This window comes from Gekko japonicus, unplaced genomic scaffold, assembly GCF_001447785.1.
Source record: "Gekko japonicus isolate JY-2015 unplaced genomic scaffold, Gekko_japonicus_V1.1 scaffold686, whole genome shotgun sequence".
NCBI lineage: Eukaryota > Metazoa > Chordata > Lepidosauria > Squamata > Gekkonidae > Gekko > Gekko japonicus.
Genome location: NW_015168671.1, coordinates 734547 through 755298, shown reverse-complemented (window position 1 = coordinate 755298; position 20752 = coordinate 734547). Strand labels below are relative to the sequence as shown.

The window sequence follows — 20752 nt, the reverse complement described above, 5'->3', positions numbered from 1 at the left end:
CAATCTCTTCTTTTTCTTTTACCTCACAGGGTGCCTGTTGTGGGGAGGGGAAGGGAAAAGAGTTTGTAAGCCGCTCTGAGACACCTTTGGGTCGTAAAGGGCAGGGTATAAATTCAATCTCTTCTTCTTCTTCTTATACCCAGAATAAAACTTTGTTGGTCTTAAAGGTGCCTGACTGGACTCAAACTTTGTTCTGCTGCTTCAGACCAACACGGCGACCCCACCTGAGTCTATATTTAAAGACACTAAGTCTACTTTGATTTTTCCTAACCAAGTACTTTCAGTTCATCTTGACAGTCACACATCACGTAACATCAGTATGTCATTCTCTACTTTTTTAAAATTTTTGTAAACAATTCAAATAAGCTTCTGAAATCAGATTAAGGCGTTGGAAAGTTTTCCAATTCAGTAGTTTTTGGAAAACTCACTTGACTACCATAATTATCTGAATGGAAGGCTAGGTTTTGTCCCCAATATGTGATAGCAAAAAAGGGGGGACTGTATTAAATTCACATACAAGTTAGACTTACATACAGCAATTTATAACTTGTGTATACGTAATCCCCAAGAACTAATTAATTTAGCGGAGTAGGAGCCGAGTCGGTGAACAGTCGCTAAAGAACTGTATGACATTTGGGGCTCTTATCACCTTGTATAAGGGCTACAACTACCAAGCTGAAGATGAAGCCTTGGATTCTGTGATGTCCGCTTTGTTTTTCTTATGTAAGAGGAGTGCATTGGAAGAATTCCACAGGTGCACTGGAGGCGCTTCCTTACATACATAGAGCCTACATGCATTGTAAGTTTCTGGTGGTTGTCTCACCTATATGATTAACTATATACATCTTTGTTGTATTGCTCTGTATGTTGGAACGGTTTTGAGATAAACAATCTTGTTAAAAAAAAAAAAAAAAAAAATACAGTTAAATATGCTACTATGCAGTAACTTACTGAGGACATGTGGCCTATTGATTAAAAAAATCTGCTTCTCATTAGCATTTTCCTAAGCCACGCATTATTCCTCCTTTTATATATTTGATCCATCAAACAAGACCTTAACAAGACAAAGATGTTTCTAGTGTAGATAATGAACAAAATGGCTCTTTATCTTCCACATACTTGTTTGTTTTTGGCAACACTGGAATGATCAGATATTTTGATACTGATGGAGAAAACAATATATCTGATTTAATGGGTTCCCCCTCCTTTTCTTTGCGAATTTCCTTTGTTAACCAAAGACAAACAAATTTCAAATAATCTTTTATACACAAAGGAAGTAAGAGACTGAATGAAACAAAGGGTTTTTAATAGAATGTCTTGATCTATTGAATTGTCATGTAACAAAAAGGCAAATCATGAGTACCTGAGTCAGATTGAGGTGACGAGAGAGGAGGTCCTAAAACTGATAGACAACTCAAAAACTGATCAATCATCAGGCTCAGATGGCATACATCCGAGAGTTCTGAAAGAACTCAAATGTGAACTTGTGGATCTCCTGACAAAAATATGTAATCTTTCCTTAAAATCAGCCTCCATTCCTGAGGACTGGAAGGTAGCTAATGTCACTCCCATCTTTAAAAAGGGTTCCAGAGGAGATCCGGAAAATTACATAGGCAGACTCAGCATGGGTTCTGTAAGGGAAGATCTTGTCTCACTAACCTGTTAATGTTCTTTGAGGGGGTGAACAAACATGTGGACAAGGGGGATCCAATAGATATTGTTTACCTTGACTTCCAGAAAGCTTTTGATAAAGTTCCTCATCAAAGGCTCCTAAGTAAGCTCAAAAATCATGGGATAAAAGGACAAGTTCTTTTATGGATCAAAAACTGGCTAATTAATAGAATACAGAGAGCGAGTATAAATGGGCAGTTCTCTCAGTGGAAGGGGGTAAGCAGTGGGGTACCGCAGGGATCAGTACTTGGTCCACTGCTTTTTAACTTGTTCATTAATGATTTGGAGTTGGGAGTAAGCAGTGAAGTGACTAAATTTGTGGATGATGTGAAGTTGTTCAGGGTGGTGAAAATCAGTGAGGATTGTGAGGCACTCCAAAGGGATCTGTCAAAGATGGGCGAGTGTGCGTCAACATAACAAATCCTAAATATAAATACACATTGATGGGGTCTGAACTGGCAGAGACTGATCAAGAGAGAGATCTTGGAGTTGTAGTAGATAACTCACTGAAAATGTCGAGACAGTGTGTGACTGCAATAAAGAAGGCCAATGCTATGCTGGGGATTATTAGGAAGGGTATTGAAAACAGATCAGCCAATATCATAATGCCCCTATATAAATCAATGGTGCAACCTCATTTGGAATACTGTGTGCAGTTCTGGTCACCACACCTTAAAAAGGATATTATAGCTTTGGAAAAAGTGCAGAAAAGGGCAACTCGAATGATAAAAGGGTTGGAACACTTTCCCTATGAGGAAAGGTTAAGGCGCTTAGGGCTCTTTAGCTTGGAGAAACGACGACTTAGGGGTGACATAATTGAGGTTTATAAGATTATGCATGGGAAAGAGCAGGTAGAGAAGGAGGTACTTTTCTCCCTTTCTCACAATACAAGAACTCGTGGGCACTCCATGAAATTGCTGAGCGGTCGGGTTAGAACGGATAAGAGGACGTCCTTCTTCACCCAAAGAGTGATTAACACTTGGAATTCACTGCCACAGGAAGTTGTGGCGGCTACAAGCATGGACGGCTTCAAAAGGGAATTAGATAAGCATATGGAGCAGAGGTCCATCAGTGGCTATTAGCCACAAGGTATAGATAGGGACTCTGGGGCAAGTGATGCTCTGTCATCTTGGTGCTTGGGGGGGGGCAACAGAGGGAGGGCTTCTAATTTCCTGCCCCACTAGTGGACCTCCTGATGGCACTGGTATTTCTGGCCACTGTGTGATACAGAGTGTTGGACTGGATGGGCCTTTGGCCTGATCCAACATTGGCAGCTCTTATGTTCTTATGTTATGTAGTACATGGGAAGAAAAATATATTAGGGACAATCAACACCTCTATGATGAACTTTTGTCTATGATGAGAAAAGCTGGAACTTTTTGACACACAAAGTACTCCATCTTTCTGTGTTATACCTCTGAGGATGCCAGTCACAGCTGCTGGCGAAACATCAGGTAGTACAATGCCAAGACCATGGCCATACAGCCTGGAAAATCTAAAACAACTAAAGCTGGCCTGGAACTAATTAAAATTATAACATGGATACTTTGAAAGAAATTTGATTGGCTAATAATATACCTTACAAAATACTTTGAAAGACATTTGATTGGCTAACAATATTGGTTCTTGATCTAATCTTGATCTAATGGGTTCTAGATAAAATCAAGCCTGAACTCTCCCTAGAAGCTGAAATGACTAAACCAGAGGTGCCAAACTCATTTGTTATGAGGGCTGGATCAGACATGAATGACACTTTATTGGGCTGGGCCATGTGTGCCATAAAATGTAATGCCAGATACCGGAGATATAAAAATAAAGGACACAGGCAAACCCAATTAACGATATTATTTTTACTCAAAATACAAACGAAAGCAATTGGTTCCTAGCAGTGAAAGCAACTGATTTACTGGGGAGCCCACAAAAGCCCCAATGAGATCAGAAGAGTGATTAAACCAAATGTAAAACAAACACCTGGGAAAAAGAGTCTTCCACAGGAAATTTTTCTTTATGATATATCAAAGGAATCACTGATCAGATGGGAAAACGTATGACAAAATACAACCTACAAACAGTATTCAGACCCACCAGAAAAATACAACAGATGCGACGATCAGCAAAGGACAGAAGAGACCCCCTCACTTCTGCAGGAGTATACCACATACCCTGCAGTTGTGAACAGGTTTATATCGGGACCACACAGCATAGCATTCAGACAAGAATAAGAGAACATGAAAGACACTGCAGACTCAGCCAACCTGAAAAATCAGCAGTGGCTGAACATAGCCTAACTCAAACAGGACATAGTATATTATTCCAAGACACTGAAAGGCTGGACAACACATCCAATTACCATGTCAGACTACACAGGGAAGCCATTGAAATTCATAAACACAATTTCAACGGGAAAGAAGAGAGTTTAAAAATAAATAGGGTGTGGTTTCCTGTCCTGAAAAACACAAAATGCTCTACATCTTAAAATAGCACTACATATAAGATTAGAATTTCAACAGCCAACCCATAGGCAAAAAAACCTCCTCAGAAAAGCTCCTCCATTAGCATGTAACAGCCTGGGGACCTCCTACAAGATAATGACTTAGCCCTACCCAACCTTCCTGAGTAGTTATAATTTCCTGCCTACCATTTTTCCTCTCACTTTGACACAGAGAGTACTCCATCTTTCTGTGTTATTCCTCTGAGGATGCCAGTCACAGCTACTGGTGAAATGTCAGATACCACAATGCCAAGACCACGGCCATACAGCCCAGAAAATCTACAACAACTAATGAACTCCAGCCATGAAAGCCTTCGACAACATATTTTCAGTCCCAAAGCAGCTCTTCTATACAGTTCCCCTCAGTCAGATAAGAGCCTCAGCCCTTAAGCTCTCAGCTTTTCTCTACTGCTAACCCCCAACTGTTGTTTTTTTCAACTGCTGTTTTTCAAGTCCCTCTCTCTCAGCATTCCATCCACTCTCACTGGCTGCTCTTATGGAGAGGTTGAACCTAGCCTGCCCATCACAGTCATGTTACGAGAAGGCAAGAGTCATTGGAAAAGACAATAATGCTAGGAAAAGTTGAAGGTGACAGAAAAAGAGGAAGACCCAACATGAGATGCATGGACTCCGTCACAGATACCAGGCCTTCAGTTTCCAAGACCTGCGCAGGGCTGTTAACAGTAGATGTTTTGGAGGTTATTAATTAATTAATAGGGCTGCCTTAAGCTGGAAGCGACTTGATGGCACTTAACGCACACACACACACACAACAACAATACTGGTATAAAGCAGTGGGAACAACTTGTAGTTGTCATTACCATCAGCAGCACTATTGTCTTAGAGCTTGTTCACAACAGAACAATACTTTTAAGACCTAAAAACAGCAAGCCTTGTAATTCACAACGTATGAAAGATTCCAGTATCTGCTTTACTGCTATATATTTGTGTGTTTTGAATACTAAGATATAAGCTGATGGTAAGTTGATAGCAAAAAGACATAAGTCTTGAATACATCTGTCTTTATAACGTATAAGTGTGCGCTGTCAAGGTTGATGCAGAGCTTTACTTCTGTTCAAATGAAATTCACAGCACCTGAATAAGAATGTGCTATTCATGTTATCCAAGGACTACACACTCTCATCTTTGAAATATGTGCTCAGCCTGGTAGGAATTATGTTATGTTATGTTATGTTATGTTATGTTATGTTATGTTATGTTATGTTATGTTATGTTATGTTATGTTATGTTATGTTATGTTATGTTATGTTATGTTATGTTATGTTATGTTATGTTATGTTATGTTATGTTATGTTATGTTATGTTATGTTATGTTATGTTATGTTATGTTATGTTATACATTCAATAGAATGTGGGGAATCAATTGCATATACAAGGACTGCACAGGCCTTCACTGGAATGTGCCAACTAACCCTACTCACTTGGTAGTGCCGTAAACCTAATTCCTAATCATAGGATTCTAACCCCACACCCCACCCTCCGGTATATTCTTTCTACTCTAATATAACTCTGTATTTGGCTACATATTAAATTATGAGATGGGGTTATGTGCTGTCTTCACAACTTTGTGTTTTTGTTCTCTCTGTTGCGGTGTGTATGGCTTGTAATATGAATTCCACCTGTTCATAAAACTTGCTTTGGTTTTATGTCAGTTTCCTTGCCCTATATGAAAAATGTATTTTGAGCTTCTGTCACTCTTGTTATGTTGTTCACATTCATCAGACTAGGCAACTGAGGTCACAATCCAATGCACACTTACCTGGGAATAACTCCTATTGAACTCATGGGGAGTTACTTTTCCATAGACCTACTAAGGATTGCTGCCTGACATTGACTTCTAGGATGACCCTTCTAACACAAACCCTTCAAAGGCCATTGACATCAATGGCCTTAGAAGGATGTAACACTGTTTAGGATTGCACTGAATGTTGGAGCATGGAGTATGGTATCATAGCCACATACAGTGAACCCGGGAGAGAAGGGAGTTTTGCATACTTCCATAGGTAACATGCCACCTTCCTGTACTTCTACAACAATTCCCAATTAACACAGCAATAAGTGAGCCAGTTAGGAACATCAAAAAAGCAAGTATCTTTTTTTGTCTGTTTCTTTTAGCATTGTCACATGCTGCTTGTAACTGGCAGCACAATATAATTTGTGCCAAAGGGTCTTTACTCCTCCCTGTTCTCATGGTCTTGAGCAGAGTTTATAAATAATTTTAAGGTAAGTATCACAACATCTCCTCTTTTCAGATATTCTCATGCCACACAATCTGTCCTTCCCTCATGCCACTGAAGCATGCAAAAGAGGGAAGTGACATAGGGTTTAGTCATGGGATTCTAATCCGATATTAAAATATGTCACATTAGAGAATCACCTAATTCATTTTAGACGTTGTCGTAGAAGACTTGGATGGGCTTTTCTTGAATTGCAGAAATGTGCACTCAGAGACCTAATGCTTGTTAGGCATTGTGCAATCTCAAGAAAACCACGAAAATGCTTTCTGCATGATTCCTAAATTGTCAAATCATGGAAATGTGTACTCATTGAAGTTACAACCTCCCCCCTTTCCCTTTCTTCCCTTATTGGAAGTGCCATTGGAATATAAACTGATTAAAGGGGTGGGGGGAGAGAGTCTGATTTGATTATGAAATATAATTTTGCAGTCACTTTTTGTTGAAATTAGTAGGTTTTGATTGGGATACATAATTAGTATCAGCAGGCATCTTGTTTTTCTCCCTTCCAACTGGTACTTGCAAGGATCAGGAGCTCTCCTAGCCAATCACCATTGGAGACAAGACCCAGAGAAGGGGACAACAGACCACAACAAATTAGGATTGCAAATGCAGAGTTTTTAACATTACAGTTAAGTGAAAATATTGCCAGTCACTGTAAGAGTACATAAAGAAACGGGATGTAGCCAGAATTGTTTTTAAACACCAGCAGCTGGCCCTCTCCTGCAAGGCTGCCACAATCCCCTCCCCATAGGAAAATATGGAGAGAAATTCACTGAGGGGCACCCACTTGAGGTGTGAAAAATTGAACCCCTTTGTCCATTTGACTTGAAATTTAGAAGATCTTTAGACTAGTGGGAAGACAATGTTCTGGGCAACTGTGGTGCCATTGCCTTTAAAAACAGCTGCACCTCAAATGGGTTCTCCCATTGAAAATAACAGCCCCAAAATTTTAGAACTGAGAAACAAAGCCGCACAGATTTGAATCTTGAACAGATACTATCCTACCCACAAATCAGGAATAAATGGTAAGGGTGTCCTTCCTGACCCCCATATGTAACATTATTACTTTTTTTCTTTTCCAAGTACACTTCTACTGGCACACCTATTTGTTCCAAAAGGACTTTTATGTCAGACAAGTGATGTTTACACTGATTCTTAGTGTTAATTTATTTTGACATATTACTCTCAATATTTTCCTCTGTATGTGTTCATTTTGTGATTGCAAGTTTCCTTAACTTTTTTTTTTTAAACGAAGAGACTGGCAGAAGACATATTACCTAAATAAATAATATTGGTGTAATTTTTAATGTAATGTCTATTCAAGGCCTAGTTATATATTATGAGTAAAACTGCAAAGTAAATTATTAAATGTTATTAATTGTGGTGAGAAATTTCAGTCGCCTATCACACTATATGGTTCTTTCTGCTCAATTCTACTCAGCCAAGTGAATATTATGCCGTTTCTTTCAAAGGAGCCTGCTATTTTGGTTTTGCTGGTGAAAGGGAATTATATTTTGAAATGGTTGCATGAGTGGTTTCTCTTAAGTGCCTATTGACTCACTCTGGTAAAACCTCCAATCTGAGACAAAGAAAGCCTCAAAAATTACATATTCATATAATACCTATTGATAATTTAAATTCTTCAGTGACAGCAGACACTCCTGTTTACATGGCACTTATGTAAACAAGTTGTAATCTGACTGCAGAAACTAACATCTGTGGTTGATGATCATAGAAGCTCATTTTTCTTCCCTGGAACTCAGTTTTTCCCCTATTAACTCTGGCAACAGAAACCACAAGCTTATGAACATAAGAACATAAGAACATAAGAACATAAGAACATAAGAGATGCCAAAGTTGGATCAGGCCAAAGGCCCATCCAGTCCAACACTCTGTATCACACAGTGGCCAGAAATACCAGTGCCATCAGGAGGTCCACCAGTGGGGCCAGGACATTAGAAGCCATCCCACTGTTGACCCCCCCAAGTACCAAGATGACAGAACATCACTTGCCCCAGAGCCCCTATCTATACCTTGTGGCTAATAGCCACTGATGGACCTCTGCTCCATATGCTTATCTAATTCCCTTTTGAAGCCGTCCATGCTTGTAGCCGCCCCCACTTCCTGTGGCAGTGAATTCCAAGTGTTAATCACTCTTTGGGTGAAGAAGTACTTCCTTTTATCCATTCTAACCCGACCGCTCAGCAATTTCATTGAGTGTCCACGAGTTCTTGTATTGTGAGAAAGGGAGAAAAGTACCTCTTTCTCTACCTGCTCTTTCCCATGCATAATCTTATAAACCTCAATCATGTCACCCCTCAGTCGTCGTTTCTCCAAGCTAAAGAGCCCTAAGCGCCTCAACCTTTCCTCATAGGGAAAGTGTTCCAACCCTTTTATCATTCGAGTTGCCCTTTTCTGCACTTTTTCCAAAGCTATAATATCCTTTTTAAGGTGTGGGGATCAGAATTGCACACAGTATTCCAGATGAGGTCGCACCATTGATTTATATAGCAGCATTATGATATTGGCTGATCCGTTTACAATACCCTTCCTAATAATCCCTGTGGACCTGTGTCATCCAGAAGCCAGCTTGTTGACCTAACATTCTAATATTACGAATGTTGGTAATATACCTGTTACTGATGGCTACAATAGTGGTTCCTTTACGTTCATTGCAGTGTGTAAATGTAAATATGGTCCATTTACTTGTCAATGTAATATGAAAACAATCAAGTCAAAAGCTCTTCAAGCTAGCTCAACAGCTGAGCTCATCCACCACAAGCACTGAGCTCAGAGAACTGCATGGCTGCTGGAAGTGCTGTACACAATTAGCTATTTTGGTGAATCTGAGTCAGAACTGAGTAGGCTGGTTTCATTTCATTTTTTTTAAAATACCAACATTATTTCTTCTCCTTCTCTGCTCTTGTCTTCTCTGGGCTCATATAGTAGGGAAAAGGATCCTGCTTGAAACAGGGTGCAAAGTGATAGCACCAGGATCCTCACAAAAGTATCCATTGACTTCCATGCATATATTCCACCCGCATCCCCAAATTTTTTATCTTCTTGCTCAAATAAAAGCTTTCAACAACACTTTAAGGATGGAAATTAAATGAAATTTATGGAGTTGCATAATTATTATCAGTGACTGGTTTTATATTTTGTGATGCAGAACGGTATTTTTAAAAATTGGAATTGCATATATTCTGCCTGAGGTATTGTTCACTTATTGCAGAGACCTTGAGAAACCGCATCAAACTGCTGCTTCCTAGTCCATATATATGTATGTAGGATCACCACATGTTTCTTCCATGCAGTAGTACAGCAGTTCTTTACTTTATAATTTTGTCTTTCTGCTACAGACTCATGTATTACCACATCTGAAAACACATTTCTCCCATCCAGACAGCTGTTATTTTGTTTTGTTGAATGTCAAAGAAGAGAAAATGATTACGTTCAAGGCAGCCTTTTGATCACAGTGATTACACTAGGATTTCCATTCTGTTTTCATATTCTAAATATGCAAAACCCAACAAGTCTTGACATTTACTTCTATGCTATCCCAACTCAAGTCTCATTTCAAAGAGTCTTCCTGAGGAAGAATTAGTAACTTCTCTGCTTTCACTGATTAGCATTTTATTCTCAGATATCCAACTCCCTTACCCACCAACATCTCTGTTCTTTAATTTTATCTCATTAATCTAAGGATTGCTTCTATGAGAATAAACATACGGTGGTTTTAAGATAAACTGAGACTTGATCTGATAACAGCATGTAAAATGTTGAGCAGCAACTTTATATTACGGTCCTGTGAGCTTTCAGAGAAAATAACTTACTTCATAAGAATCAGGCAAAGATAATGTGATGGGTTAAAGGAAGCTGAATGAAAACCACAAGTCAGTTATTTTTATTTAAATATTTACATCCTACTTTCCCCCCAAATGGTTACCCAAAGAAATGTCATTTTCTCCTCCTTCTCCTACAACCCTATGAGGTAGCCTAGGCTAAGAGCAAGTGACTAGCCCAAGGTTACCCAGCAAACTTCTATGGCAGAATGGGGATGTGAACCAGAATCTCCCAGGGCCCAGCTCTACACTTCAACACAGGAGTCCCCAACCTTTTTGAGCCAGCGGGCAGTTTTGGAATTCTGACATAGCATGGTGGGCACAGCTACAAAATGGCTGACACAAACTGGCTGCAACAGGAGGTGGAGCCAGTCACAAAATGGCTGCCATAGTTCACCTTTAGCCACACAGTGAAGATTCTTGTACTGTGGTGGCAGCTGCAGCAAAAGCAATGTTTGTAAAAGTCTACACAGTCCATCAAATCTCCAATTGTTGATCAGAAACCTACATGGGCCAAAGCCCCACCTAGCCCCACTCACTTTCTAAAAATACTTGGTGGGTACCAGGAATGTCCCACTGGCTCTAAGGTAAAACAATTTACTTCAATTTTCTTAACTGAAGCAAGACAACTAAGGTCCAATAATTTTCCATTACTGTACTTCAACCCGTGTGTGTGTGAATAAATAAATCCATAAGTGCAGCTTACATTCTACATACAGCCACTGGAAATTCCCCTTCTCTGACCTGAGTATTGCTAAAGTTCAAAGGAAGGAAGTTCACACCCATTCTGTTTCAACCCATTTATGGCCTGTCTTTATTACCAAGCTTATACTCCTGACCAGCAAATCCATTCTGGGACCAATTTAAAGGTGTGAAAGTGGAACTCCTTCACCATTCATTCTGTAGGCATGTAGTTCAGCTTGCTTTCTGCCCAGAATGCTATCTTAGCAGCCTTCATGTCAGGTGCTTTGAATGGGATGCATTAACAATATCCCCTCTCCAATACTTTTCTAGCAGCAACAGGCTAACATGGCTAAATTTCTGGAACATGTCTGCTACACTACACCTAATAAGAGGGAAACGTTTGTGACACAAAAATACTACATTTAGAAGCTGACCTCGAACACACACAAAACCTTTAGTGAAAATGAATAGATTCAGCTAAAATTGTACTCCTTCCTAATCCCTTTCTCCTGCTGGACCTAACCATATCTTCCTTGTTCTCTTGTTTATTTTCTTTGCACATTTCCTTTTTCCTGTTGTCTCTGCTCTGAAAAAACCACATAAATTATCTCTCCACTTCAATGACATCTTTTCTTTGCTTAAGGCTCATCTCAACAAAAAGTTCCCTTAGGATGTCTTTCAAAAAAGTTTCAGGTTCCTGGAATTTGAAGTTACAGGAGAAATGAAAGCCAGACATTCACCTCATCTGCACACTTATACAGAATAGTACATAACTTCTAGCAGGTTGACCTCTAGTATTATTCACAGCTATTGCTTTATGAAAATTAAAATAAATCCACACTTCTGTTTAGATTAGCTTGTTTCCTTTTTGAAAGGGTAACAGTGGTCCCTGTCACACGCAGAATTAACCACGTGATAGGTATGAATGTCAGGTGGATTTTATGGGCACGATCATACGAGAACATCTGGCAAGTGTCCCACACCTGTCGGCAACCCGTATCGCCCCGCCAAAGATGCGGAGTAAAAAGATACCTGGGAAAGTGCAATATTTTATGGGAAACGCGGGGCACGGGCTGGCATCAGATCGCAGAAGCGCTGGTATCCCGTCGCATCCGATGCCCGTCTGTGTCCTGTCTCACACTGGATGTTTTTTTAAAAAGCCTCCATGGTATGCACACAAATGTGGAACTGCGCATGCGCACAAACACGAAACTGATGCACTGGCTCACCATTGAGCTAGGTAGCGCAGTGTATGCCCACTGTTCTATGGATTCGCTTCCGTGGTCACGCGCATGAGGGAACTCTGGTTTTGGGGGGAAAATGCCCATCTGATCGGGAAGCGGCGACTTGCAATTGCTGCATGTGTGATCATGCCATGCCACTTATTTCTTCCCGCCCTTCTTTGCCACGCTTCACCATCAACATGTGATTGGTGGCTGATGGCCTGAGCATGGAGCCTTGGAGGAATGTCTGATCGAGCTACCACGCTTCATTTTGCTCGGGGGCAAAAAACCCCCCCCCCCCCCCCCCCCGGATTATCTCGCTCGTGTGACTAGGGCCAGTGATACCAGAAAGCAGTTTGCAAGAGGAGACACTGAATTTCTTCTGTAGAATGCAGACCTATACAAAATGTAAACACTCCTTCACGCCTGGGAGATGGCTTGAATGTATATTATCAGAAAGGCAGGGTACGTAATACATTCATACAAAACACCTGGCTTGGATAAATGTGAGATTTGTTTAATATGTCCTTATTTGTAAAACAAAATCCTATGTGGCAAAACACTGAGGGGGGGGGGAAACTCTCATGTCAAACTCATAAAACAAAATATTCCTAGTAAATACAACAATCCAGAGTATTTTAGGATCTTGTTTTCTTTCATAGGAAACTTCTGTACTATAATCAGATTTTCTTTTACAAAGCGTCCCATATGAAAATAAGTATATTGGCCCAAACCATTAGAGCAGGTGTCCCCAACCCTTTTGAGCTTGTGGGCACCTTTGGAACTCTGACAGAGAGAAGTGGGCACAACCGAAAAACAGCTGTCATGAGACGTGGAGTCAACCACAAAATGGCTACTACAGGAGTGGAGCCAGCCACAAAATGTCAGTGAGTGAGGCTATGCAGAACTCTGATAGCTCTTTAGCATTTCATACAGAAGCTCTGTTTAAGCTCTGCCTTTTCAAAATTAACAGATTGTTTTAAAATATTTCCTTGCATACACACAAAATAAGTATACATTGAAATAGCTAAGCATCACTTATCTCACAGCATCTGTCTTCATTTTGCAGGCATCTAACACACTTATTGTTACGTCTTAAGTTAATAAAACAATGTTTACCTTAAGCATAAGTTTTATTAAAACAAAGCAGTGTCTGGATTGAAGAACTAACCAATCAGAGAAGCCTGTTTTCGGCGGGAACCACTCTCATAGGTTCCAAGCCCTGTATTTCCATTGGGTATTATCTGTTTGTTTGGTGTGGTTACCCCTGTTCAAAGTCAGCCTGGTTCTATGTGTTGTTATGAGCTGAATAAACATGAATCACTTGTTTAGGAGCTGCCTCGATCTCAGTTCATAATACTGGCGACAAGGATGGGATGCAGTGGGTAGGCAGCCCCACAGAACCATTCAAGCTGAATCACTAACCAGGCAAGAAATTGTTGCCTTGGCTCTGAGAGCAAGTCACCACGGACGACCAAGGAACAGTCGCCTTGGTCCCAAGTGACAACAGTGCACCAGCGTCGCGCCATCACCACTGCTGCCGCAGCAGGACAATCCTACCATGGCCACTCTGAGCCAGTTCGAGCCATTCGATGCAAGCACTGAGGGCTGGGACACCTTCGTCTCCTGGTTCGAGTTCTACACCACTGCATCAAAGATTACGGAGCCAGCAGTCAAAAAGGCCACTTTCCCCAGCATCTGTGGAAAGAACATTTTTGACATAGCCTGGACGCTAGTGGTGCCTGCAGAACTATCAGCAACCTCGCTAGCTGAAATCACTAAGCAGCTAACGATACCATTACACACCTCAACTGTTGGAAATCACTTGCTGCCATGCTTTCCACAAGAACAACCAGGCCAAGGGTGAGTCCATCGCCGAATACGTGGCGGTGCTCAGGAAAATGGTGAGGAGATGCAAATTCACTGACCTGAGTGACCAACTCTGCGACAGGCTAGTTTGTGGCCTAGGGATGAGAAGCGACAACGATGGCTGTTCGCTAAGAAAGAGCTCACGTTCCAAGTTGTGTACAAGGAAGCTGTTGCTGCTGAAGCTGTGGAACAATCCACTAGAGAGGTACGGCAATCCAAATCGCCCCTTGAGTCTCGCCGAGCCCTACCAGTGTTCCATGACAACATGGATGACACCGACAGTGAAGAGGACGGTGTTCATCGAATGGGTGCCAACCGCCACCTAAGGTACCACCGGCAGCCCATGCCAAAATTGAACTGTGCCAGTTGCGGGGGCAAGCACAAGTGCTGAAGTTGCCGGTTCCAAGAGGCCCAGTGCCATGAGTGTGGGAAAACGGGTCACATCGCCCGAGTATGCTGCTTAACAGCCAACAAGAAGTCGCCTCACACTTCTCCCAGCAGGGGCTGCCCTCAGACCAAAGCCACGCCCCTAAGGGCTGAGTGTCACACAACTTACCACAGACTGCATCACTCATCCATGGAGTGGACTCAAGTGAGAACCAAGGGCAAGATCCGAGTGACGGCCGTGCTGAACAATGTATCCTGTGAGATGGAGGTTGATTCGGGATTGGCACTCACCATCATCTCTGTCCAAACGCTTAGCTGCATGTTCCCCCATTAGAAAAGGAGCCGCCTTGAACCCAGCAATCTTCACCTGGTCAATTTCCAGACGCAACAGATCCAGGTTGCGGGAATTGGCACCTTCATGGTGAAGTTCAAGAGCTTTTATGGTCCGCTCAAGGCCGTTGAGGGACACCGTGCCAGTCTGCTTGGCCTAGATTGGTTTGACACTTTGGGCATTTGTGTTGTGGGAGTGCAGCAAGTATCCCAGAACAACTTAGACTCTGTCTGCAAGGACTTCCCAGCCATTTTTGATGGGTCGCTGGAGACGTACACGGGTTCTCCTGTCTCATTCGAACTCAACCCGAATGTCATGCTAGTGCGTCTGAAGGCCCAAAGGGTGGCGTTCTCCATGAGACCCCGAATTGACGAGGAGCTGGACCGCCTCATTGCACAAGGGGTGTTGGAGCCCGTTTCACACGCCAGGTGGGAGACATCAGTCGTGACCCCTATCAAGCCCAACGGATTGGTGCACATTTGTGCAGACTATAAATGCACGATCAACCAGGCATTGCAGCAACACTCCTATCCTGTACTGGTCGTCAGCCACATCCTGGCATCATTGGCGGGAGGCAAGATCTTCGCCAAACTAGATCTTGCACAGGCCTACCAGCAGCTGCCAGTCACTCCCAAGACGGCGGAAGCCCAAACCATCGTAACGCATTGTGGGGCTTTCAAAGTCAACCGTCTCCACTTTGGGGTCAGTGTGGCACCGGGACTCTTCCAAGGCCTTATGGAAGGTCTACTAAGGAACATTCCAGGTGAAGTGCCTTACTTCGATGACGTGCTGATTGCCAGAGATTCCAGCAAACAACTGGGTGCCTGCCTTCAACAGGTCCTGCAGCAGTTGCAAGAGGCAGGGCTGAAGGTTAAGCATGGCAAATGCCAGATCGGGGTGCAGCAGGTCAAGTTCCTTGGGTTCCTGATAGATGTTGACAGTGTCCATCCGACGGCCAGCAAAGTCCAGGCAATCCACAACGCGCCCACGCCTATGTCCAAAAAGGAGCTCCAATTGTTCTTGGGCCTCCTTAATTTTTACCATGCCTTCTTGCTGCACAAAGCCTCGGTTGCGGAGCCTCTACATCGACTCCTTGAGAAGAAGGCATGGTGGATGTGGGGCCCGAGTCACGCCTGTGTGTTCGCCACTGTAAAAGACCTGCTCTCATCTAGGTCCATGCTCACCCATTTTGACAAGAGACTGCCGCTCATCCTCGCTGCCGATGCTTCGCCCTACGGCATTGGAGTGGTTCTCAGCCATCATTTACTGGATGGGAAAGAGGCTCCAGTCATGTATTTCTCCTGAACTCTGGCTCCAACTGAGATAAACTATGCGCAGATCGATAAAGAGGCACTCGCCCTGGTCGCTGGAGTTTAAAAAATCCACAATTTCATGTATGGTCAGCCATTCGAGAACGTGACGGACCACAAGCCATTATTGGGACTTTTTGTGCCAGACCAGCAAACCCCGCAAGTGATGTCACCTCGCATGCTCTGTTGTTTGGTGTTCCTTTCAGTGTACACCTACAAGCTGTCGCGCAGACCCGGAAAGGCCATCGGGCATGCTGATGCCCTCAGCCATTTGCCACTACAAGCCAAAGCCAAGGATCCTGCTCTGGCCTACAAGGTAATGGTCCTAGATGAGGTGCCTCAAACCCTGCTCCATGGTTCTGAAGTGGCGGCTCAGTCTGCAAAGGACCCCACCCTCGCCCGGGTCCTGAACTGGTTGTGGAGGGGATGGCCATCAGGAAGGCAAGCTCCAGAGTTTGCCACTTACAAAGCACGGCAATATGAACTGTCAGTGCATAAAGGTTGCCTGCTATTGGAAAATCAAGTGGTTATTCCCCTCAAACTCTGCCAGTGTGTGTTAGAGGCACTACATGCGGGTCACCCTGGTGTGGTGCGAATGAAGGTATTGGGACGCAGTTATGTGTGGTTGCCACATTTTGATCAGGATGCTGAATAGTGGGTCCGCACATGCAGAGCCTGTCAGGAGACCTGGCCAGAGCCACCTCAAGCTCCAATGCAAAGGTGGGAAACTACCAGAGCGCCCTGGTCCCACCTGCATATTGATTTTGCAGGACCATTTCAGGGGAAGACGTTCCTGATTGTCATGGACTCTTTCTCCAAATGTCTGGAGGTAGTCACAATGTCTGTCATGACATCAGCCTCAGTCATTCGAGTGCTACGACGTATTTTTAGCATGCATGGACTACCAGAGACCATAGTCTCAGATAACAAGACTCAGTTTACCTCGACTGAGTTCCAACAGTTTACGGAGGCCAACTCCATTCGGCACATCACAGCTGCCCCATCCATCCAAAAACAGACAAGCAGAACGTATGGTCCGTACGACCAAGGACACTCTAAAGAAGATAGTCCATGGCAACTGGGAGTACAGAATGGCGGATTTCTTGCTCCAGCAGCACATCACGCCGCATTCTATAACCGGTCGCAGCCCAGCAGAGCTCTTGATGCACCACCACCTGACAACTGTCTTGGATCGCCTGCATCCTGATCTCACAGCAGACAGGCCGCCGCAATGAGATACTCCTGACCCCATCCGATCGTTCCATCTGGGTGACCTTGTTTATGTCAGGAACTACAATGGGGGTCCACTGTGGGTGGAAGCAACCGTGACAGCCAGCACCAGACTGGTGTTGTATTTGGTCTGCACTGCCGAGGGGAGAAGTCTCCGTCGGCACCTTGACCAGCTACGGAGGCATTGGGCTCAAGAGCTGCAGACAGCGGACGCAGATGACCAGATGGAGAACTCCCGTTATTGCAACATACCACAGTCACCAACAGAGGCACAGCCGGTGATCGCAGCGCCATCTTGCATTGCGAGACTTTAGCCAATACCGAGGACGAGAACTCCTCCAACTCCGGGCTTGAGTCATGCCAGACACCGGCACTGTCCGGAGAGCCGGAGGCCTGCAGCACACCCCGGCCGAGTGAACCCAGGGACATTGGTCCACGCATTACCAGAGGCGGGGCCGAATCGCCTATGGCTGAACTCAGACGTTCTCAACGTGTAAGAACGCGGCCCGTGAAATTCCAGGACTATGTGTGCTGACTTAGGGGAGGGGTGTTATGTCTTAAGTTAATAAAGCAATGTTTACCTTAAGCATAAGTTCTATTAAAAGAAAGCAGTGTCTGGATTGAAGAACTAACCAATCAGAGAAACCTATGTTTTTGGCGGGAACCACGCAAAAATTCTACTTTGTGAGCAACTGGCATTAAAGTTGTGAGCGAGCAATTTGCCTACTGCATAAATTGGTTCGCTCTGGAGCCATCCTTCCTGAGCTAAGACAAAAATGTGTGAGCTGGACTCTAAAAAACTGTGAGCTAGCTCACATTAACTCAGCTTAGAGGGAACACTGGTTCCAAGCCCTGTATTTCCATTGGGTGTTATCTGTTTGTTGGGTGTGGGTACCCCTGTTCAAATTGTATATAAGTCAGCCTGGTTCTATGCATTTTGTCTTGTGTTGTTATGAGCTGAATAAACATGAATCACTTGTTTAAGAGCTGCCTCGATCTCAGTTCATAATACTTATGTAAAACAAAAGGGGACAGAACTTCTTCTCCACTTTAGGTGAGCTCTTGTCATGAGCTCAGACATGTTGAGCCTGCATTGTTTCTTGAAACAATGACCATTAGTGCTGATGGTCCTGTAAGAGCTCATGGCCCATGCGGTGTGTACTCAGCCAGATTTTCATAAGTACATAAATGATCTTTGAAAAGTTACAAAAAAATGATGTAGTGATGTTATTATCAACTTCTAGTTAGGTGCACTGAGCATTTTAGCTATGCTGACATGCAATGTTTAGCCAGAAGAAAGTCCCACTGTGTTTTTAGAATATCACTTGCCTATTCACACAGGTAAAGGACTTTATATACACCCACTGTCATCATTATCCCATAAATATGAGAAATTTTTAAAAAGGTCCACTTGGCCCTGCTCACTTTCTAAAAACACTTGATGGATACCAAGAAAGGTGTTGGCAGGTGCCATGGTTCCCACAGGTACCATGTTGAGAACTGCATTAGAAACCAAATTCTCTGATTCCTGATCTTGATATCTCTTCCAGTTGCCTAATGTCACACCTGAATGGTTCCCTTCCTCCCATTAAGCTTTCACAATCTATTTTGAAAGGCCAGGCACTGCTATATAAATAAATGCAATCTTTTCCCCAGATAAATCCCTGAGCTTCACTTGCACCTAATTCAAGGAACGTGCTCTTAGGGGGTATCAAATTCATGCTCATATCAGTTGCTTTGCATGAATAGGCCCAGCATAATTTGTTTCTCCATGTCCCCAGTCACAAAGAATAGCATTCAAAAGTCCTGAAACTGCAGCAATGCTAAGGTTGCCAACTTCCAAGTGGGACCTGGATATCTCCCAGAATGTCAACTGATACTGGACTACAGTTTTCCTGAAAAGAATGGCTGCTTTAGAGGATACACTGATGTCCCTCACCTCCCTCAAGCCCACCACTGCCAGGCTCCACCCCTAAAATCTCCAGGAACTGGGAGTCATCAATGCTAACTGAAGCTGCATTTCCCTTCAGTACAACTGAAATGGAACTGATTCTGAGCTTCTGCAAGCTGTATGTATTACTAAATCTGGAGTCTATAGATCTGTTTTCTGGTTTTTAGACTTGTTTAAGAATTGCTTAATAACCTGTTTGTATTTCATTATAAGAATACATGCATGGTCAATTAATGACCAAGATATTTAACACAGAAGGAGGAGGAGGAGGAGGAGGAGGAGGTTGGATTTAGAGGAGGAGGAGGAGGAGATTGGATTTATACCCTGCTCTTCACTCAAAGTCTCAGAGCGGCTTACAATTTCCTTTCCCTTCCCCTCCCCACGACAGACACCCTATGAGGTAGATGGGGCTGAGAGCTTTTTAGAGGATTGCTCTTGAGAGAACAGCTCTGAAAGAACTTGTGACTGACCCAAGGTCACACCAGCAGCTGCATGGGGTGGAGTGGGGAATCAAACCCAGTTCTCCCAGATTAGAGTTTGCGCTCTTGACCACTGCAACGACCGCTACACCAAATTAAATAAGAATACATATATGGTCAATTAATGGCTGTGAGATTTAACACACATTTAGATTTTAAGCACTTTGCTAGTGTCTTTGAAATCTTAAGCGCAGCTAGTGTCTTTGAAATCATCTGGAACTGGGTCTTCCTGTAGTCATGGCCAAAACTGACAAACTGTTGCTTATATAATTGGATGGATAGTTCTGTTTTAAAGTTATATTTTACAGAACAACCACTAGAATTCTGGGTAGCCAGTCTCTAGGGGGAGGGTCTTTTCTTTGGAAAAAAATATAAATTGCAGAATACAGAGAGTCAAATACACCACTTGTGAACTACCTGTGCCTGATCAACTGAAAGATTTTCATCATAGTCATATAGGTTATCCAGGTCTTCTAGAGCAATGTCATATGTTTCAGAGTCATAAGTTATGGAACTCATTGTAGGAGCAGCTGCAATGATGTTGAAGCTTATAAATCCCACGACAATGCTTGCCAAGTTCTTCATTCTTCAACCTTGTTCTAGTAAAAGAAAGCAGAAAAATGTGATTACAATCTAGTGGGAAAATATGTAATTTTAGATATTCAACATTTAACAAAGTTAACCAGAAGTTTGATTAGAGGGTTTTTAAAAAGTAATACTATGTTCATGTACAGCACAACCAGGCATTTAAAATGACAGATGAAAAGCGGGAGAAGGACAAAATTTCAGAAGTACAAGCATTTCTAAATGACAGACAACCACCATTCTTGAAGCTTTCTAATGAATTTTTACCTGCTGTGAAATAAAGCAACATAAGCAACAGACACAAGCAGTAGACCTTATGTATCCAAGTGCAGTAATTTCTGTTAGAGTTGCCAACTGGCCCTGTTTCCCACCAGCAGAGATGGATATTATTCCTTCTGGTAAGGAGTCAGATGAATCCCCTCCGCCCCCCAATTGTGGAAC

General features: G+C 42.9%; 1 protein-coding gene across 1 annotated transcript in view; it reads right to left on the bottom strand.

Annotated features, from left to right (window-relative positions):
• EPYC (epiphycan) overlaps nucleotides 1-20311 on the bottom strand; it is a 50554-nt gene extending 30243 nt beyond the window's left edge. Inside the window, exon 1 of the mRNA XM_015415351.1 lies at nucleotides 20144-20311. Within this exon, the coding sequence (XP_015270837.1) occupies nucleotides 20144-20311 (168 nt within the window). The remainder of the gene's footprint in view (nucleotides 1-20143) is intronic.
• Nucleotides 20312-20752: the final 441 nt, after the last annotated feature.